This window comes from Micromesistius poutassou, assembly GCF_964030765.1.
Source record: "Micromesistius poutassou genome assembly, chromosome: 22".
Classification (NCBI taxonomy): Eukaryota; Metazoa; Chordata; class Actinopteri; order Gadiformes; family Gadidae; genus Micromesistius; species Micromesistius poutassou.
In genome coordinates, this window is record NC_140292.1 from 7,083,669 (window position 1) to 7,106,011 (window position 22,343).

The 22,343-nt window shown below is 46.5% G+C and overlaps 1 protein-coding gene across 2 annotated transcripts in view; it reads right to left on the minus strand.

Annotated features, from left to right (window-relative positions):
* sfswap (splicing factor SWAP) overlaps positions 1 to 22,343 on the minus strand; it is a 76,741-nt gene that overhangs the window by 49,032 nt on the left and 5,366 nt on the right. Inside the window, exons 3-10 of one of the 2 annotated variants that reach the window (XM_084486709.1) lie at positions 20,750 to 20,881; positions 20,315 to 20,388; positions 15,060 to 15,282; positions 14,365 to 14,462; positions 13,343 to 13,496; positions 8,826 to 9,147; positions 6,517 to 6,684; positions 6,219 to 6,312 (exon numbers count right to left, since the gene is read on the minus strand). In XM_084486709.1, the coding sequence (XP_084342835.1) occupies positions 6,219 to 6,312; positions 6,517 to 6,684; positions 8,826 to 9,147; positions 13,343 to 13,496; positions 14,365 to 14,462; positions 15,060 to 15,282; positions 20,315 to 20,388; positions 20,750 to 20,881 (1,265 nt within the window). Of the gene's footprint in view, positions 1 to 6,218; positions 6,313 to 6,516; positions 6,685 to 8,825; positions 9,148 to 13,342; positions 13,497 to 14,364; positions 14,463 to 15,059; positions 15,283 to 20,314; positions 20,392 to 20,749; positions 20,882 to 22,343 lie in introns of both variants that reach the window. The other variant, XM_084486708.1, reaches the window with a different exon arrangement.

A 22,343-nucleotide genomic window follows, 5' to 3' on the forward strand; every position in this document is an offset into this window, starting at 1 on the left:
GTCAGAGTTGGGGCAAGTCTTAAATCCTCAGGGAGTTTATTCCAGCTATTTGTTGCATAGTAACTAAATCCTGCTTCCCCATGTTTCCTGTTGACTCTGGGGATAATTAACAGATTGGTCTCAAAGGATCTTAGTGGCCTAGAATGCTTATGTAGTGGAAGCATATCAGTTAAATATTTTGGCCCTAAACCATGTAGGGATTTATAGGTTACGGTTATTTATAGGTTTATAGGTTAAGGAACTTGTCCAGCCGTCTTCTTCGTGAGGAAATGCCAAACACAAGCCTTCCTCCCATCACGACCCTGTTTGGATCCAGAGTTTGTACGGAGAGGAAGGGCTGTACACAGACGGGTCAGTTGTCAATGTATTGGTGTGAGTGAGTGAGTGAGTGAGTGAGTGAGTGAGTCAGAGAGCGAGCGAGGGAGAGAAAGAGGGAGATAGAGAGAGAATTGTTGTGTTTTGCGCAGCTCTGCGATGAAATACAATGTTACCCAGTACACAAAATGGTGAAAGATGTGTGGCTTTCAATGCCGTGTCACAACTGCCACAAATAAACCAATGTATGGGAAATACTGGTGTTTCTCAAAATCTCTCTTGGGGCGAGAAAAGTTGGTGAGGAAATAGAAAAAAGGCCCTGAAAAAAAAAACACCAAGATGGGAGCAAACCACTGTGCTGGGGCTGTCATTAACATTGTATACATGCAAAGTCTTGACTGCAGCGTATAACACACAAACACACACGAATGTGTGTGCGAGACCATTGCGAAGACACTCTGTGCCTAGTTGTATAAGATCAAATAAGATCGAAAGTCACTAAAAACAAGGGTTTGGTTTGTAATACCCACGCTGTGCAGCAGCCAGCCAAGTCTGTTTGACATTATAAATCTCTTCCGTTATGCAGTGTGCAGAGGAGAGGGACCAGTGAATGTGCTTTAATATGGACTCAGACGTTCCCGACCCTGAAAGGAAGTCCACTCACAAATTCTGTAATAGAATCAATTTTAAACTCTTGGCAGGTTCTGATGACGGCGCCCGTTTGCTCCCTGTTCTCCGGTTCGCCTAATTAGCTGGTGGCAGAGGGAACGCTCCCTCAGCACCCAGCTGGGAACCAGAGCTATCGCGCCGCGGTGCCAGAGCGCGTTAGCCCCCCTTGGTCGTCGTCTCAAGTCCCACTCGGAGGCTCTTCATTAACCGTACCGGCGTGACTCTGGGTGCCGGCTCAGAGCGGTGTTATCTACAGTATATCTAATCGCCCATCACCGAAACAAGACAAACGGGTGGCAGGATTCTTGGCGTCCATCAGGATGAATAAATAATGACATAAATAAATGAATGACTAAAGGCAATTAAGCCGGCGTGGAGGCGAGAGTCAGGGCAGTGTCAGCGTTCTCCAAACGGGCCACCGCACTGACAAGCTAACACGCTTTTATTTTTGTAAGCTGACAAACTGCGCTTGGAAAGCAAACGAGAAACTGAAATATTCCTGTGTTCAGAGTTTTTCCATGGCTGGCTGCCTGGCCCGGTGACACTCTTTGACACGATACACGATGCACAAAATGTGCTTTTTTTGCTCAGCAAACTCTTGGGTACAAGTCATCCAAGGCATTACAACCACCACGCCATGTTGGATCCTTGGCAGTGGCGGTTCTAGGGGGGGGCCCAGGGGGGGCCAGTGCCCCCGTAACTCTGAGTCCGGCCCCCCCTGTGGCCCCCCCAAACGAGCCAACCCCACCCCCGTCAACAATTGCGTCCGCAATAGCGCTCGTCCACGATCCAACCCCCCCCCCCCCCCCCCCCCGTCAAGAAAGGATGAAAAGTGTCCCTTTACCCAAACATAATCCTAAACAACAACAACGCTGATGTCAGCTTACAATTGCTGCAATGGGTCGGTTTTGTAATTACAGCCAGTATATGCACATTTGATTTACCAGTGATCAAATCAGATCAATATCCAAACAGCGAAATGAGCCGTGCACATAAAGCATATGATAACTCGCTAATGAGCGAGTGTTTGATTTGTGACCTTCTTGCAGAACGGCATCAGGAAATCCACAACGCCGGATTTAACTTTTTCATAACCTCAGAACAAACAAACAACAAAACAACCACACACACACACACACACACACACACACAGACACAGACACAGACACACACACACACACACACACACACACACACACACACACAGTGGGCTGCGGTCACGTCCTTAAGAAGCGGACCAGGGAGGGGGGGGGGAGAGAGAACCCCGAGCATTTTGAAAGGAAGAGATGAGCCTGAGACGTCCCTTTCATTCCGTTCGGCTTATGAGATCTATCACAACGTGTGCAGAGATGAACGGCGAGACGGGGCCCGCCGCACAGCAGGCCTCCATTCTGCCAGGACCCGCGCCCGTGCGCCTGATAGGGGCTTTCTTTTTTTTTCTTTTCAAAAAGGCACTTCAGTATGGGATATTATCACGAGCGGAGCTGATGAGGAGCCGCTTTAATCTGCACATCTCTCAGTGAGACAGAGTGGGGAAGTACATACAGCAAGGACACTTTTAACTGGTCAACAGAGGGGAGTGCTGTGGCTGTGGCTGTGGCTGTGTCTGTGGCTGTGTCTGTGGCTGTGTCTGTGGCTGTGTCTGTGGCTGTGTCTGTGTCTGTGGCTGTGTCTGTGGCTGTGTCTGTGGCTGTGTCTGTGGCTGTGTCTGTGGCTGTCCTCGCGAGGCCTCAACGAAATTTCTGAAGTTACATTTTGCAAGAACACGTACAATTTAAAGTCACAATACACAGCTTTGTCTCTTACGATTACTTCGGAAAAGGACTGCAGCAATACCAGTGCAACATTATTCAGCAGCGGAAAATAACTTCAAGGTTCTAGAAAACAGTTATGGTGTTGACATTGGTTGGAAAGCCCTCACAATCCATTCGTACTTAGCAACTTGCTCACTTATTTTCTATGAAATATCAACTTGTCTTCAAGTTTAAAACCAAACAACGAACAGTCCAGCTCCCCAGCCTATCAAACACCACTGTTTGAGTACAGAGGGTATAGAGTGGGTGCATCAGCGACATTGCTTACTGTAAGGCACTTTGGACCAAAGCGTCAAATAAACACAATGTCGGAGAGGAAGGCGCCTCCACTGGGCCTGTTCCCTATTCACCCAGGACTAGTTCAGCCCAGGGACCTTGTACCAGTCTGGAACTCCTCCTAAACAGCTTCGGTAAAAGTGATTAGCCTGACTTTCTAACCGCGTGTCCATAACGACGTTTCCACCAGGCGACGATGAAACCAGCCTGTTCCTCCTCTATACCGGGGGTGTTAACTCGCCATTCCCATCCTCGCCCCAAAAGCGCAAGGGTTTCATCAGTTTATAGACTAATTAAGTTAGACTTGTTTTAATTAAGGCAAGGCAACTTTATTTATAATTAAGTTTTATCATTTGGCTGTGCGTTGCCTGAACCAAACTTCCTGACCCGGCAGGCATCAACAGTCTAAACGGAATTCTAAACGACCGTCATCTCAGAACAGAGGATACACACGCTTTCCTACCAACCGTTCCAACCGGTGAATAACCCCTGAAAAACCTCGACCAGCCAACCTGCTCCTAGTGCAACAAAGGGATGCGTTCACAATGAATAAGCAAGGACAACCATTCGCTTACACACAGAGCCCGTCTGACAAAATCAATACCAGCCCATAAGCTTTACGTCCTCATTTTCCCATAGCGTACAAGGGAAGTCAAGCAATGAATCTTAACAAGGTATCTCATATTCCCCACCACAGAAGGCTCCCCAGCGCTATCGTCCTGATGACTTTTCATCTGCGAATGGGTTTGAGTAATGAATTAAAGATGCTTGAAAGGGATGATGTGAAACAACCCCAGCACTGTGCAGTAATTGGGTAAGCATTGCATCACCTGAAATAAACAAGAGACTGATTGTGCACACCACTAAACACCCCAAGTTACCATAAATATGGAAGTGAAAGGTGGTGGGATTTGCACTCAACAAGTAGGCAGCCTTGAAAATGCACGTAGGGTTGAGATGATAAGAACTGCAATCCCCTACAACCACTGCAGGCAGGCTTTAACTAATAGGTCGAAGGACAGAGAGAGAGTACAGGCGACTCTCACTGCAGTGGGCTGCTGACTGTGAGCAACACCATAATCTCAGTTTTATCATGTCAACATAGAGTTGGATTGATGGCATTGTAGCATGAAATACATCTTGGTGCATGGCGCTGTAATATTTGGTACTTATTCCACTCAGACTGAAAGCAGTCAAGTGTGCTCCATCTTTGCCAGCACAGCAGCTATTTGCTCCAGGGGGGATTTAGTGTTTGAATGGATTAACTAATGAGATCACTCAGTGGGTATTGACAGATAGGACAGGTAAGGTTCTGCAGCCAAGCTCGATGAGAAATCACAGCCAGAAAAATCTCCATGGTGCAGAAATCCCCAGCGTGGACGCAAATACAAGCAGGTGGGCATTGGTGGAGAGAGCCGATTTCTTTTACCGTTTTCACCCCATTCACTTCACTTGGACTCATATTTGATTTAGGTGCAAGGCTCATGGAAGCATATTGTGTGCATTCAGCCCAGAGACAGCGGGTTACGCCGTAGTACACTCCTAACTCACTCCCTTCCGGAACTTCAACCTTAGTTAGAAGTAGGGAAAGAAAATAAATCGACTCCCACTAATTTGACTTGTTTCTTATAGAGCCTGAATTAAAGTAGACTCCGATCTATCGTCAATTCAACTACCTGCGGAAAGTTAGCACAAGGCAAATCCCTTCCTTTCAATTAAAGTGACCAAACACTGTATGACAGAATGTGATGTAATTTGATATGATTTTGTTGTCATTTTGTTTGTTTGTTGTCATAGCAACAAGACAAGAGAGGGGCAAGAATAAAAGAGAAGAAGCATTTCACTTGGCCAATTACCAGGCTGCAGTCCGAACAAGAGGCTTCACGTGGTGGATGCGGGCAAATTTCCATGGTGGGTTGTTCAAATTACAAAGGAATGTTTCATCATGCCTTTAGCGAGCTGCTCTCAATACATGCTTTGAATGCGTGCTGCTCAAAGACCATAAAGCAATCTACATCCTTTTGATGAATCGTCACACACACACACACACACACACACACACACACACACACACACACACACACACACACACACACACACACACACACACACACACACACACACACACACACACACACTTCCCTAATTGAAATAAACACACATTGGGTGGGTGGGCGGGTGGATTACCCAAGCCACTCAAAATAAATTCCTGTAGTGTGCCGTAAGCTCCATGTGGAGACGGTGCGAGTGTGGGAGTGCGAGGGGGCTTTGAGGTCACGGTAATTGAAACCTTCATATTATATGTGGCTGAGGGGGACTTCTCCCGGGACACTGACCCGCGGGTGAGACCCAGGACGGAAATAACCGATTCGTGGGATATTTCACAATCCCGGGCTCAGTCAATGTCACGATCTTATGGCTTTGGAGCTACCGAAAATAGAAAAAACAACGAAGAGAGAGAGACTTGGCCTGGGTCACGCCGGCTCTATCACAATCACAGCATGAATCACTGGAAGTTTCAGAGGGAAAGACTTCCCGATGCTACAGAGTCTCTCAGAAGCGATGGGGAGATGGCGCTGATCGGGAGGGGAAATGACTCCCATTACCGCCGGCCCTGTAGCACTTCCTCCCCCTTATTAATCACCCTGACCTACATGTCACCGAGGCGGTCGAGACGGTGACCTCACCGTACGCTTGTGTACACACCACACCTACCCGGTGGCTCTCGGCACAATCAGAACGTGTGACCACGCAGGATTGTTGCTTTGTTTGTGACAAGAAAATAATAAAATATGCCTGCCTTAATGAACCATTCATTAATTAATTAACACGATGATCGGTCCACAGCAGCAGGGAACCGCACATTACCACGGGCGATACGGATTATGTGAACAGAGGTGACACTCAGCCGGAGCGGCCGTCCGGAAATCATTTCCTCTCTCGAAAAAGTGTGGAAATTTGGCATGAGTGTTTATAATCGATGATCAAGTCTGCTGTGGGTAAACAAAACCGTAGCCACACAAGCTGTTGAGAGGGCGAATGGCAGCGACTAAGGAAGATGGCACGACACGCTAAGGCACACAGTCGTGTGCAGGCACATGAGCAACACATGCACACACACACACGCACACACAGCTGCATTACCTCCGCCAAGCTTATCCCTTCTTTCTGCATGAAGTAGTTCTTCTTGAATTCGTAATATGTGTTGAACTGGTTCCAGGTCTGCAGGAAATCAAATCTGAAAAGGAAGGACGGGGGAGGGGGAGGCAGGAAGCAGACTGATTAAAGCTCCATTTGAAAAAGAATAAAAGACGGTTCTAGATCACACAGAAAGTGAAAACCAAGGGGGAACGAGGAGGACCGGGAGGACCGGGAGGACCAGGGAGCCCTGGGGTCCTGACCCCAGGGCTCCCTGGTCTATTCCCGGTGCGGGGCGACTCACCGGGGGTCGTTCTTGGCACGCACGCTGGTCTCGAACTTGACACCGTTCCTCGCCACATACTCTGCCAGCTTGTCTATGACGGGCTGGATGTCCGGCGGCGGGGGGATGATGACCGCCGGGGCGGAGGTGGGCCCAGTTGATGCCCGGGGCACCGGAGCGGGCCGTGAACTATCGAAGACACACAATTTTTTTTTGTTTTTTCAGAACAAAATTTAACAAAGATTCTGATTCAACTCAACTAAAGTGCATTATATTACTTCTTCGGCAAATCAAGAGCAAACTGTGAACCAGAATCCAATGACATGGCCTGAGCCCGCCAGAGCAGCCTGGAGCCCGCTGCTGTTCAGAGCGGTTCAAAGCCGGGCGGGGATGCATTCTCAGGCGCTCAGAACGGATATGAGTCAGAGCAAAAAAGATGCATTTAATGCAGACCCTCACAATAACGCAGTGAATCTCCTCCGTGTCTCGATACTAACGATACACACAGATGAAGGACTTTTAATCATAAAGGGTCGCTTAACGTATCACCGCACCCGAGTATCACCGCATCGAATGGGGGGGGGGGGGGGGGTTCAGAAAAGTGCGTGGGATTTTTACGACGTAAAACAAGGACATTTACATACTAATGACCTTCCGGAATTATGTAGCTGGCGGGTTAAGAAGAATAGGAGGGAGATGACTCCCGGTGCGTCCACTCTCTTCACGGGTGTAGGGTGCCATTCATTGGATTGTTCCGTCGTTTGAATAGCCGAACAGGCGTGACGGACACATTGGGCATGGGCGGGATGTTGGAGGGAATACAATTATGGGAGTTTTAAATGGCATCCACCTACCTACAGTCTGTTGGATTTGGGGGGGGGGGGGGAAGCATGAAGGCGTCATGCCAACATCTATGCGTGTGCTTCTATTGGTGTGCTTCGCTCACAAAGACACACAGCAGAAAATAACAGTTATAGTTGGGTTTCTAAAGCTGCAATTTACTTGAGTCTGCTTCTTGTGGAAGGCGTGGAACTGGAGCACTCCAATCATAAAGGATAATGCGCATTCAATAAGGTGAGGTTGCAATTTCCTGCATTTAAAGTTTGCGTCAGGGTCGTTTGAAAGGATCACCTTTTTTCTTATTTTTTACCCCATTCATCTTCAAAGTGCAAAGCACTTAAAAATAAATCCCTTCAATAATCAATTTAACGCTGCCTTAGTTTGATTCAAGTCTATCATAATCCATTGTCAGTTTCCAGCAGTAATCTTGTCCATTCAATAGAAAAACATCTTGTCCATTTTTTAGAATGGACACATTGTGAAGACACTCCTGCGATATGCTGTTCACATTACTACTTGTGGGATCACTTTGCAGTAGTTGAGTTTGTTGTGTTTGGGCGGAGTAGTGATTCCTTTTACAAAGAAGGGAATTTCTCCTCCACAAGAAAGAAAAACAGATGAATATTACAGATGAATAGTTAAACACTGATGCACCAAACCCCATCTTTACCGATGGCAATATATATTCATGAAATCATTCAACGGCATGCTGCTTCATGTCATTTATGAATGCACACTTGGGGGATCAATGGGAACGCACAATTGTTGTGCACCAACGTATACCAAAAGAGGCGTGAACGGACGCCATCACATCATCTATATTCATGAATCTATTTAAATCCCAGCTGCTCTTATAGCCGGCCAAATTGGATAGTGTTCCCTACTCATTCCCAAAAGATGAATTGAGAGCGGCCACACATTATTTCAAGGTTAAAGGCTTCCATTTCTGCCCCCAACCGCCAATATATTGCGATGCATTTGCGAAAGACCAGCAAATAGGTAGAACTGTACCCCCGGTTCCCCAAAAGGTTAATAGGAAAATTGCTCTATTTACAACACTTTTTCCTGCCCACGACGACTATTTCCTTTCGTCAAGTTGACAGCAACTCAACACCCCTTATTTGTTTTTTTCTCGTTGACAGGCCTAATAAGCACTGCCACGGAATCCAAAGAACCTACATCAAAATGACAAGTTGCATATTGCAGACAGCATAAAATGTTACAGGTCTCCAGTGTACCGCCGCAAACACAGATCCAATATTGTTTTTGCTAAACTAGCCCGGCTGTAAGGTAGTACAGTACTTAAATTTAGGTTAAAGGTGATGCGAGAGAGAGAGAGAGACAGAGACAGAGACAGAGAGAGAGAGAGATGAGCTGGAAGAAGAGCAACAGTTTGAACCTCTCTGCTTCAACTCCCTATGTTTCCTGCAATTAAAAGGCGTAGAACTCAAAAGCTCAAATAAGAACCAGCATCCTGGGTCGTCACCCACCTGACTTCCGGGACGAGGGCGGGCGGGGGGACGAGGGCGGGCGGGGGGGCGACGGCGACCGGCGCGGGACCCAGGGCGGGACCCGGGACGGGGTTTGCGACGAGGGCGGGCGGTGCGGACACCGTATGGGCCGGGGGGCCGGGGTCGGGGGCCGGTGGAAGCGCGGTCCCCGGTGGCAGCAGGTCCTCGGCGCCGGTGGGCGGAGCCATGGCACCCGGGGGCGTGTTGGCGTAGTAGGTGCTGGCGTCGATACCGGGCGGAGGGGGCGGGGCCAGGCAGTAGGTTCCGTCGGGCAGCATGTAGTAACCGTAGTACATGGTGGCTGCGGAGGGGAAACAACGACAGGGACTCAGTAGGAGGAGTTAAAGCTGCATTCGATTTACGTTTTGGGATGTAGCGCAACTTTAAGAAAATAGCAGGAGAGATTCTCTTGGAGACCCGAGCAGCGAGTCATGATTATTTGGATGGTCGATCAATTCTGGTGATTATTGCAAGTGACAGGTGTTGCTAAAGCGCAACACCTGCACGCTAATGTGCTCCGTCAACAATTTAGTTCCCTCCCCCACCCCCTCCTCTCTCTCACACACACACACACACACACCAATTAGCATTTACTACCATATCAACTCAAGAAATCAAGGGAATATTTCCAAAATAAAAGAGTTATTTATACACAGCTGGATTATGGAGTCAAAAGAGAACTTTGACTCCATAATCCAGCTGTGTATAATAGCTGTCATCATTGTCATCCCCTCAGTTGACAAGATGGAAGGAGAGAAGGTGTCCAAAAGTGACTCGAGTGTTTCCATGTGGGGAAACCTCTCCCACAAGGTTCCAGTCAGTGGTGACAGTTTTAGCCCAAAAACATTTACATAACTCAGCCCCTCAGACTTTAGCGTGACACACACACACACACACACACACACACACACACACACACACACACACACACACACACACACACACACACACACACACACACACACACACACACACACACACACACACACACACACACACACAGGTTTGACACACAAACACGCACAGAGACACATCTTGATGCACACCCACAGACACACACATACTGATGCACACACACACCACCTAGATGTGTGACGGATAGATGAGCAACGTTTGCTACAGACCACTGGTTAGGCTGGTAGACTGATCTATCCAGCACACATCTAGGGGGACACGCCCACTTGTGATGTCATAACAGACAGATTTTCAAAACATCTTGTAACGGCTACACACCACACCTGGTGGCATGCCATGGGACCTTTAATGCAGCGGTGGAAGGGACTTGGAGTGTTGTTGTGGGCCGACACAGTGGAGCGGTAAGCACTCCACCACTGTCAGCTCATCTTTGAAGAGCACAGCTTTCATGAGACGCAGATCAGCTCAGAGCCAACGCAGTGACTTTGGATTGCCTTCATTGTGCATGGATCTATTGGTTATTTTTTCAAATTGGTCGTTCAATAATTGAATCTGTAAATTGTCAAATTATGGCAAATGCCCATCACAAGCAGAGCGTGTCGGTTTCTGTCGATGAATAATTGATTCACAAATCAACACGATCGTTTTTGCGGTATTTCTCCCGTAGAATGAATTAGCAGCGTTCTTAAAATAATATATATTACAAACGCAAATTGATCAACACAGAAGAAGCTAGTTGCTTGCTTTGTTAGCAAATGTCTGGGATTCAATTCACAAATTAATTTTGAAGGCATGCAAATAGAAGGGCAGAAATAACCTGGTCCAGAAACAAAAAGCATTTGGACTCCTTGTAATGGCGACAGGCGGTCATATTAATGAACAAATCTTGTTCTGATTATTACACCATGCTTTTTATCATGATCTAATTGGTGTCTTTTAAGATTATTATATAATTATGATGGACGACGTTTATAATCATTCCTAGTGCCACTCAGATTAGACTTACTACTATTATTATTATTATTACGTCTGCTATATTAAAATATCATCAGTCCAGAAGCTCCAACCACACAACAGATTGGTTGGAAAAATAGGGCTTAACTTTATAAGCCCTTATTAAATTTCCCACATCATTAAAACCTGAGGTTCTGACGGAATGTATGACAACTCTTTGTAGCCGTTCAAAATAACAAAGAGACTTCTGATAACAAGTGATTACAAGTCACAGTCACCTTTATCACTTCACAAGGGGAAATATACAAGTAGCTTTGATCTATTTATTATTGATGCAAAGATGTTGCTTTGTTCTGCGACAAGGCAGAAAGGATAAAACATATCATGTTCATGTTCTCATACGCATGTCACAGTACCATTTGTATCTGAGGAATTCAAAAGCTTTGATAATGAATCCTATTAACATGACATAAAGAAGTTTGAAGTTTGTGCGACATCACAAACCCTGTTTCCTTCCAAATTCCCCCACACATCAGTGAGAGCCACCTAATTGATACTGAATTACTCTACACTAGAAGGCTGAAGGGACGCTTTGCCGTCAAGTAACTTTTATCTGCTCAGCATCGATTCATTTCTGCCAACGACACTTAGAACGTTTTTTTCTTAGTTAAATGCCAAGCCATTATGCACTTCATTATTCTTAGCAAAATAGAAAACGACTTTCCATATGCAGCATGAAAATAACACTGTCTCGTTTTGTTAGCATGCTACTCTGCCAAAGGACCTGAGGGCAGACACTACGAGACGTGGGACATTACAAGCGTTGGTTCATTCATCGAATGCACGTGATTGGAGGAGGAATCCTCTCCTCTATCACGTGGAGAGTTCAGCCCCTCCTTCTACTTGGGCTTTCCTTGCGCCGGCTCTGGTTCAAGGTCGCGTTGTAGGGCAGGACGCCTGCTGGGAGGAGCCAGAACATTGTAGCCGACCGCACCGCTGACCACAAAAACAGCACAAGTGGGGAGCGACGCCGCCTATCCACGAACCCATCGCGGCGCAGATGGGCCCCCCCGCAGAGAGACTGATGGCCAAGGACCTTATTAAACGGTGCTGTCGACCAGGGACACAGATTACTCCATTATCTCGCACAGCTTGTCGAGAGGTTGAGAGAGAAAGTCTCTGCCAGCTTCCCTTGTCCGAGGCTCTGCTACGTGTCTCATGTAGGCAGGCACACGTACGCGCAAAAAAAAAAAGACAAATGGAAAAAGAAAGAAAGAGGAAAAGAAAGCGAGAGGAAGAGAAGGAAGAGGGAAAGAGTGAAGGAGCAAAGGATAAAAAAGTAACTGTCAAATGTCGGAGATGAAACCTGGGCCGGTTGGAGGTGTGACGAATGGATGATTAGAGATCGTAACAAGACAACGCTATGACACATGCCTCTTCACTCCGCGTTCTTGTCACCCGGGCAGTGGGGTTAACAACATTGGCCACTTAATCCCGCTCTGTTGTTGACACAAGCCCTGGTTACCTAGCAAAGTGCTGTTAGCAGATAGTAGCGCTTGCAGTAGCTCCCCGCGTTGTTTGTTTTATACCTTTTATACTGAGGATTTTACCGGGCTCGCATTCTTTCTCCTGAGAATAGTGTTATCTTTGTTTAGTCATGGACAAATGCTAAACAGCTCGGTTGGGGACCACACTACACACTCGAGGCAAACACAGATTGACAGTGATGGGACTTCCCTGGTACCTCGGACCCCCATTGTAGTAGATGACAGAAAATGTGCTGGGCCTTGCGTTTTGCCACTGAAACAGGCCAGGTGATGCAGAAACACGACAAGACACTGCAGTACAAATCTGTATTGGGGACGTTCCAATCATTTACTTTTTTATTTTCAATTTCCTGACTTCTATAAAACAGCTGTCTGCGATTTGATAGTAGTATAGTCTTATGATCCAAACTTTAGGCCATTTCACAGACAAGTCTTGTCCCATTGCCGGGAAAAGAAAAGGTTTTATTTGTCAGTTGTAAACAAATAAAACTGTCACATCCAATCCAAGGGGAACAGTGGAAAAAGCAAAAGAGAAAAGGAATCGGTCCCAAAACTACGAGAAGATTAATCCTGCCCTTTCAGAGCCAATATGGATGTCTCCCAAGGTATTGACTTCAACAGCTGCTCTATAAACTAGCGCTCAGAGAAAGGAGCGGAAAGGTGAGGAGAGGAGAGGCAAGAAGAGAGAATAGGAGGAGAGGCGAGGTGAGGAGAGGCGAAGCCAGAGGAGAGGCGAGAAGAGGGGAGAGGAGAGGAAAGGAGAGGAGAGGTGTGGAAAGGAGAGGAGAGGTGTGGAAAGGAGAGGAGAGGCTAGGGGAGGAGAGAAGAGGCGAGAAGAAAGGACAGGAGATATGAGGAGAGGAGAGGCGAGAAGAGAGGAGAAGAGATGTGAGGAGAGGAGAGAAGAGGTGAGAAGAGAGGAGAGGTGGGGAAAGGAGAGGAGAGAGGGGAGGTGAGAACAGAGGAGATGAGAGGGGAGGCGAAGAGAGGAGAGAGGAGAGGCTAGGTGAGGAAAGGAGAGGAAAGGTGAAGAAAGGAGAGGAGAGGCGAAGAGAGGCGGGGCGAGGAGATCTAACTCACGGTCAGCGGCGTACTGTGCCGGTGGGGGCGTGCTTGCCGGTGGCGGCTCCAGGACTTCGCTAGGTTTGGCGATGGCGTAGCCACCGTTGCTCTCCAGCTTGGCTCTGCGTACGAGCGCCGCCAGCGGGTGATCGGGGTCCATGACCTGTAGAGGCTGAGAAACCGGCAAGGCGACTCAATGACGAACAGTCGCCGTTCCTGAAGCCATGACAACGGCGCTAGCCATGACAACGCCCCCCCCACGGCCCTCAGGATGGAGGAAACACTAGATTGTATAATGTATATTATAAAACAATTGAAGGTCAAGGTTGACCCAAAAAGATGTTAACCGAAAATGACACGGAATAATATTACTATTCAAAAGAAAATAATAAAAATTTAAATAAATACATATCAAGGAGACGGAACAGAAACACAACTCAAAGTCGAACTGCGATGGAGAGATATGTGCGCCGCTGACTCCGAGAGGGGACAGCCTCGGTGCGTGGCCGATAATTGTTATGGAGCGCGTGTTAGCGAACCGAGCCGATTCGATTTCTCTGCGAGGACTACAGAATCCCCCCACCCCCCCTACACACCACACCCTCAGCCTGCTGGCGGAGAGAGCCCAGCTCCCCCGTTAAGACAGGTGGACTTGAGTAATAGAGTGTGGACACGATAATGGAATGGCCCAATATTACTCCAGGAAAAAGATACAGCCGCGTCCGTCTCAGTACAATGCACACTCTTCAAAAAGTTGGCCGTTTTAATGACGTTTTTTTTTCCGAACTTTAAAAAAATAATAATAATCCAAAAAAAAATTGTATGGCCAGTTGTTGCCTCGTCAGCAGGCCCGCGGAAAGAGAAAATAAATAAACACTGTGTGGGTATGTGTGATATGTGTGTGTGTGTATGAGATGTGTTTTGTGTCTGTGTGTCTGTGTCTGTGTATGTGAGATGTACATCTGTGTGTGAGATGTACGCCTGTGTGTGTGTCTGTGTGGGTGTCTGTGCTCGTGTGTGTGTGTGTGTGTGCGCTGTACCTTCATGATCTCGGCCAGGCGGGCGTTCTTCTTTGGGGCGAACAGGCTGGGGTGCAGGTAGCTGCCGTCGCCGTCTGCGTCCGAGTCGTCCGACGAGTCTGCAGGGAAGAGGCGGACGTTCAGCCTTCACCATTGACGTTGTAGATTAAACATGTTTGTGTATCGTGGACGCAATCATTTCCATTCGTATAAAAGGCTTTTTTTATACGATCTGTTGAGCGGATGGTTTTTAATGGTGCTGATAAACAACACAAAACCAGCCAAACAATTATCATACCTCACACAACATATTATAGCATTCCTTCGTCTTCAACAGGTTGCATGGTCGTTAATTCAATGAAACTAATTGTAAACCTTTGAACAAAAGGCGTATAAAAAAAAAACACGCATATGTGGATGTAAATTCCCTTCATTTAATTGGTTACATTTTTCAGATTCCACTATCAGGATTATTGTACACTCTTTTCCTTCTCTAAAACTCTCAAAGATCAAACGTGACATCCAGTTCAACTAGGTGCTTGGTTGGAGCCAACTTTCGCAGGAATGATATCATTTGAAATGTTTCCCTCCGCAATTGATTGATAATTAATATTCCCGGTATAACGCGGCCTCGGGGGAACCACATGGCCAGTCACATGACCGCGTTCATAGCAATGTTGAAGTGTATCTCTGAAAGCTAGCGGTACCCCACTAACCCTGGTCCGGCTCGGGCTTGTCGGCGGTGGCAGTGTAGCGGCCCTCCTTCATGGCCCGCAAGATGTGCCTGTAGTACGGGTTGAGGTAGTGGTCGAAGCGCAGGAAGTCGAACTGGGAGTTGCCCGACTGCTTGGCCTTCAGCACGATCTCGAACTGGGCGCCCTGCTGGGACACGAAGTTGGCCGTCCGCTCGATGATGGCGTGGGTCTTGCTGGTCGCTGGCTGCAGAGCGAAAATGACAAAAAAACAACGACGACGACGACATCAACAACAACAACAAAAGGGTTTGGGATTTTGTGGTGTATGTTTCTGGAAGGTTTTGTCAAAAGTCACTTATGAAGCCACAAAAGTCAAAGTGGCGGAAACATGACCTGATTAGAAAGTCGAACTATGATAGAAAAATGAGCGGTTCGGTCTCAGAGAGGGAATAGAAATAATTCAGGCAAATAATTCAAATAATTACTGAAATCTTGTTGATTTTGTAGTGGATACTTCTGGAGGTTTCATCAAAGCTGCTTCAATAGCAGAAACCGTATATTAGAGGTACTTCAAAAAGGCAGAATCCAAGCGTTTCACATCAGGAATCAGAGTTGTATTCTGAAGCTCACTACAGCCACACCTTCTCCCAAGTCCTCACTACAAGATGCTGATTGGCTCGGTGGAAAATCACTCAGAGTCGAGTTTCACTCAAGCATCCGACAACTGTCCTGAATCACAAAAAACGTTTTTAAAAAAATGGGCTGGGAATCAGGGTTCGGAACCAGGCACAACGTAAAGCCACAAACAACAACCGCCTCGAAATCAAGCCTTGGATCACTCTTTTAGTGAGCGGGGTAAACAGACCAGCTCACATCCAGTCATGAATGATGATTTTGAACTGCATTACTTAGCTTATTATGCTACCATTCTGTGTTTGCACATTTTGGAGCCCATTTTGCTTCCAAGGGTCCCTGGGAGGAGGAATCTCTCCTGTGTGTTCCTTCTCAAGGTTTCATCTTTAGGATTCAGGAGTTTTTTATTTCCCTCAAGGGGTTTAGGATTATGTTAAGGGAATGTGAAGCCCTTCGAGACAGGAGAAGGGATCAAGGGCTCTAGTCATGTTTGAATATAGTTTGAAAAAGAAGACGAGATAGGCTGCTGATACAGACAGCAGTGGACTATCGTCATGAAATCTATCATCTATCAAACCTTTCATAAAATGAGGAAAAGCTAAAAGTTATTGGGTGACTGATACTACTTCTACCATGAAAATCGGCCAACACACCATCTTTCCAATAATACAGAACAGGGATCAAAGCTTTTGAGGAAATGCTACAGAATGTTTGATAAGAACCCTCCATGACATTAATGCGGACTATAAAAACATTCTCATTAAGGGTAGAAAAACTAGCACGAGAGACGTTAATGTTTAAACACATCGCATTCATGTCTGGCCTTCAATGGTGTCTGAAGCCCGTTGGTTCCCCACAGTAACTCATGGGACATCAGGGTTTCCCGCAGAAAATGTGTTATGGTGCCTTCTATTTGTCTCGTAATCGCGACTTGCAGCTCGGGTGTGACGTCACATCCGTCTCGTAAAACGAGTGACCCCGGGTTTTTCGTTCTATTTGGCACACAACAAGACGAGTCGGAGCTCTGCTTTCTGCTCAAGAATCGGCATTGTTGTCATAGCAACATGGAGCGTCTCTAGCCAATTTCAGCTGCACAAGCTACAAAATAGGCGGTATTTAACACATAATAAGACTGTAACGACATGCCTATAGGTAACAGTATACAGTGCTATGTGTACGACTTCTTCATTTGGTTACAACAAAAACACAAGTGCTTAAAATAGTAGAAAACCACAATGTTTTTACATGTGATGCTCGGAGTAGCCATCTTTGTTACTGAACTCGGGGTCCTCTGAGTTCAGACGAGTTGACGAGTCGTTTTTCCGACCTCGGGGGCGTGCTATTTGCAACTTCCGGTTCGTAACTCGGAAATCCGACTTGCAGATCGAGTCAGGTGGACAAATAGAAGGCACCATTAGTTAAGGTGGTGGTGGTGGTGGTGGGGGGGGGGGGGTGGTGGGGTGGGGTGCACTGCACTCTTTCACAGGTGGACCATTTATGCTTATTTTCATGCAGGCTGTTAGACTGTTGCCCAGCAGCCTGATCTATACAGAGAGGGCCCTATCTTGCGCCCGGCGCAATTGACTCTCTACACCGACGCATGTGTCGTTGCTAGTTTACACCCGGCGCAAAGCTGATTTCCCCCCGCAGCAACCAGGCGCCACTACACTTGGTGCCAGGCGTGTCGGCGAAAAGCAGGGGCGTGTTCCGGCGCAAATGATACTTGGTGCTATTTTAGTGATCTAAAAAATGCGTCAATGCAATTGCGCCACTGACCGAAAAATACCTGGTCTATAGCGGATAGCGCAGTTGTTGTTGCTATTTTGACGTGCCATGGCAGGTCGGAACTACAACATAGCCTACGCTTACACACACATAGGCTATACACAGCACAAACATGCAAACTATTAACCTGATTTAAATATTATGATGTCAAAGATTGTTCATACGTGTGAAACTGCATAGAAATAGCGTGTGGATTGTGGAAACATTTTTTTCAATAGGGCTGCATGAATGAACATGAATGAAGTATAGTAGGCTATGGCATGCGTTAAAACAATAATAATAATAATAATAATAATAATAATAATAACAATAACAATAATACATTCGAGCAAAGTATATTCCAGGCTTCCAAAACAAAATCAAATTTTAGGGTAAATGGTTGGTTAAATTATTTGGGAAAGAACAGCTGATACAGCGTTAAGTTGTACTTTTAAATCAATGCATCTGCAAACACCGTACAGCAAACACATATGTTCTTGACACAGACATCGTGTACAAGCCCATTACTTTTAGGATTGATGAGTATTTGATCGTGAGAAAACACAGTTTTACCGCGAGTGTTTAAAAGAATGAATGAATGCGGGTGATGCTTGGTCCGCGTGTGTGTGCGCACCCATCTGTTTAAACACATGCAAACTAAACACGTAACGCATACAGTCCATGGCGATGTATATTAACAGGGGGTATGCATATTATGAACACAAGTCGATAACGTATACAATACTGGTAACAAACGATGTTTGTTAATGTATTGCCGCATATCATTAAATAGACCCACAGTTACGGCCATCGAGGGCCGCGTCCGCATATCATATATGTTTTAAGTTGTCTTTGCCGCAATTTACATGACAAATCAGTGTTTCTGAAGTTGAAGAAGAAAACGCTATTCCATGTGAGAATTATGCCTATTATTTGGCCATAAACTGAACCATTTGAAGTTTGAAATTCATGTGGTCATGCATCTGTCTCAGCGGAGATTGCAAACGCGCTGTCAAAATATCAACTCGCCAAGTCAAATGCGCTGGGTCTTAAAAGGGGATGGCAGGTTTATTGCACGTTACGCCCAAAACACACCAACAGGTTTCCGCCCAACCCTTTTTAGATTTGCGTCGGGCACAAAGCTCATTTATCTCGCCGTCATAATAGCAACAGCGCTGTAGAACCGCGCACAAAGTACTTTGACTTTGCACCTTGACGTCTGCGTTTTAGACCATCTAACTAGGGCCCAGAGAGAGTGAATGAAGTTTAGATTATTATATACTTTGTATAATATTCACAAAAAAAAAAGTTAAGGCGGCAGGCCTGTGTTGCTTAGGCAGCCGCTTAAGCTGTAAAGTGCTGCGGGAAACCCTGAACATGCAGTACATGATCAGAGACCATGTAGCGATGAAAAAGGCCCAGGTTTCATCTCACGCATAAGCGAGTGGTGGTGGACGGGGGCCGACATGGCCGTGTAGCTGTTGAACACAAGGATCCCTGGGAGGGGGGGGGGGGGGGGGGGGCGCTGTGTGTGATGAGTGTGATGCAAGCCCAACACTGCATCAACCAACAGACCCAAGCAGGGGCGACTGGCCTAAATAATAACCGGTAGATTAAAAGAAAGAATATCTCAAATATAAAAACCTGCGAAGCGTGAACTAAATCATACAACACAAGATTGCACAAACAAACCCGTCACCTTTGTACTTAGCTTGTATTAGTGAGTCTGTGTGTGTCTTTTTGTGGTCCTCGAGTAAAAGAAATGTAAGCATTTTTAAACACAAAACTGTGTAGGCTGCACTGCTTGATCTGCTACCAGAAGCGATAGGGCAGACCTTTCTCCAACACCTTTATATCATTAAACGGTTCGGGTTGGTGTGATCAGTTTGACCACCGTCAAACTTTTCCATAGGAACTGGGGAAAGGGATTCTAATTGGCTGTAACTGCTACAGCCCACACCTGTTATCCAGTGTCTGTGATTAACCTAGGCTGCCTGTGAGACAGATGACAATCAGCTCCAGTCACAAGCCACAGTGACGTGGGAGGGCTTTGAATCCCCAAGACAATGTAGATATACACGTTTAAAAACACTGCACTTCAAAGCATATGCTTAGATCCATGAATGGTGCATCTCTGTAGTGGTTAAGTGATTGATAAAAAAATAAAGTGAGCAGTGTGTTTGCGTCCAAACGGTTAGAGATGAGGCTTGGGAATCCGGAAAAGCCTATAACCAGAGTAAGTACCCACAATCTCAAATGCTCTTAGCTTTAACAACCCCGCATCATATGTAATGGCGTATGAGTCACACATGCAACAAGAAAGAAAGGGGATCAAACACTGGTCCCTGCAGACTCGCTGGCAGACATTGCGCAGCATAATAAACCTCATCCCCACACTGCACTCCATTTCAAGTCCTCCGTTTATTAAATACAATGAGCATTACTGTGTTTACATCACAGTCTCAAAGACCTTCACAATTCATTCATTTCAACTGGCCTCATTGCATCTATAAAATGTCATCCATAATGTAAAAGGCCCCCTCATAAGTCTCAAGTCTAAAGTAGGCTCTTAACTTTGCTTTTATTGTCAGGCAGCCAAAGCATCACTTTGCTGCTAATCCCCCATTTCCTTTATAAATCAGCCCTTTTGGTTTCTGTAGCTCTTAACCACAGTTTAAGTCTCAAAGGGCTAGGGCGTATGGCCTCGCAGGCCACACCCCCTAGCCGGGAACACTCTTAACAGACAATAACTCCCGTCATCATCAAGGTAGATGCCTGGAGAAGGGGTACGCTGATTGGTCGTTTAGATCAACTGAAAATGTATCCACTCTGCCACGACGCAGAGCCATAAGACCTACGTGAATACGGTGGTCACTCACCAGCTCCACGTCGGGGGGGATGGTGAGACCGGCCGGCGCTACGAAGGGCTCCTCGTCTTCATCCTGCTCTGCTTCTTCTGACGGACACCCATACGAAAACCAGGAGGGGGAGGTGGAGGAGAGAGGAGCATGAGAGAGACGTCTGGCTTGTTCTCTTGACTCGATGATTCAGAGAGTAAAATAATTTTTTTACTTCTTTTTTTTTTTACTTTATTGTATATATACCGTTTTGTCTTAACATTGCACTATTTAGAATTATTTCTTGGAGAAATGACTTAATTCTATTGTACCTCATTTTATAATTTGGAATTTTCTCCTTATTGCACATATTTTGGAATTGACAATAAAGCTGACTGATGAGCATGCGTGTGTCAGTCTGTGTGCCAGTATGTGCTTCTGTATGCGTGCGGTGTGTGTGCATGCGTGTATCCTCACCAGCCTCTCTGTTGGCCTCCTCCTCCTCGGTGGGCTGAGAGGGGTCGTAGTAGTCAGCGGTGTATTTGAATCCCACGGCGGTGTAGGTGCCTTCATCAGCCAGGGCCTCGCTCAGACGCTTGTACTCTTCCTCTGCAACATCAAGAAGAAGAAAAATCAAGCCTATATTTTCCAGGCCTATTGCATATTCGCGAACCGCAGGTAGGAGATACATTTCATCCAAATATCCCAGTAGTACCCCATTGATAAAAAAAAAAAAAAAACATTTTTAAGGGCACGAGACATCTCTCAGTCTGAGAACGCTTTAGTCGAGTTCACCAAGTTAATTATTAACTTTTAAGATACATCAAAGCTCCACCAGAACCGCGTCCAGCTTGGACCGAGTGGATGAGATAGCCGCGCGTCAATCCTACGTGATGGTCTAGTTTTGATCTTTGCGTTCTTAAGGAAGAGTGTAGACAGGAAAAAAGATCAGTTGATAAAAACTTGGAGGCAGTGGCCTCCGCAAGCTAAGCAGGGGAAGAAACGCGCTATGATTTACTACTTTCTATTTTTTTTGCTCCGGGGATTAAAATATTGGTTTGGGAAATCGGTTATCCGAACCTTGAAAGTAGGCTTTGGGAGCCGGCCCTAGATCTGGGCTCTTAACCCCTCGGCAGCAGCACAAGGAGCGGAGGGCAGCCGCAGTGCGGAGCCTGCCACAGACTGCAGATTTACTGCGGGTGCCTAGGGCCGTGAAAGGTCTTTTGGCGTGGGAGGAAATTGCAAACCAATGTGAACACAGGGAGAACATCCAAACTCCTCACAGAATGGTCCCAGCGGGGTTTGAACGCATGACCTTATGGCGTGAGCCAACTGTGCAGCCAACACACTTCATGTGGTGCACAGGATAAGCAAGCCAGTTCAATGCATCACTTTGGGCTCTGGTAACACATGCTACGGCTGTTAATAATACTCAATAATCAAAACATTTATCAATAGACCAGCAGATTAATGAGTCAAAAATAACCATTATTAGCAGCCTTGAATTTAGCATTCGATAATAATAATAATTGATTGCATTACATAGCGCTTCTCAAGGTACCCAAACCCCTTTACAGTGTGTGTGTGTGTGTGTGTGTGTGTGTGTGTGTGTGTGTGTGTGTGTGTGTGTGTGTGTGTGTGTGTGTGTGTGTGTGTGTGTGTGTGTGTGTGTGTGTGTGTGTGTGGCGGGGACGGGTCGGGACAGCCACACATTGGGTGTCAGAGTGGAGAGGTGCGGAGAATGTAACCGGGGATGATCTGGGGAGCCATGTTGGTACAAGAGCCGGGTTGGAATTTGGCCAGGGCAGCGGGGTTAGCACCCCTGCTGTTGCGATGAGTGCCATGGGTCGTCGGTCACCACAGAGAGTCAGGTCCTCGGTTTACCGTCTTATTCGATAAGACGCAGCACGACGATAAACACTATGGTCAAACGCGTTATTAAACAAAAGAAGACGTTCTTCTGTCGCGGATGGTGTGCCAGTGACCGCTGCAATGATTGCCTCATCTGACAGAGCTCCATAGGCTCCTAGCGCGGCGCCAGCTTGAGTGTTTTTGTCCGGCTTCCGCTCTG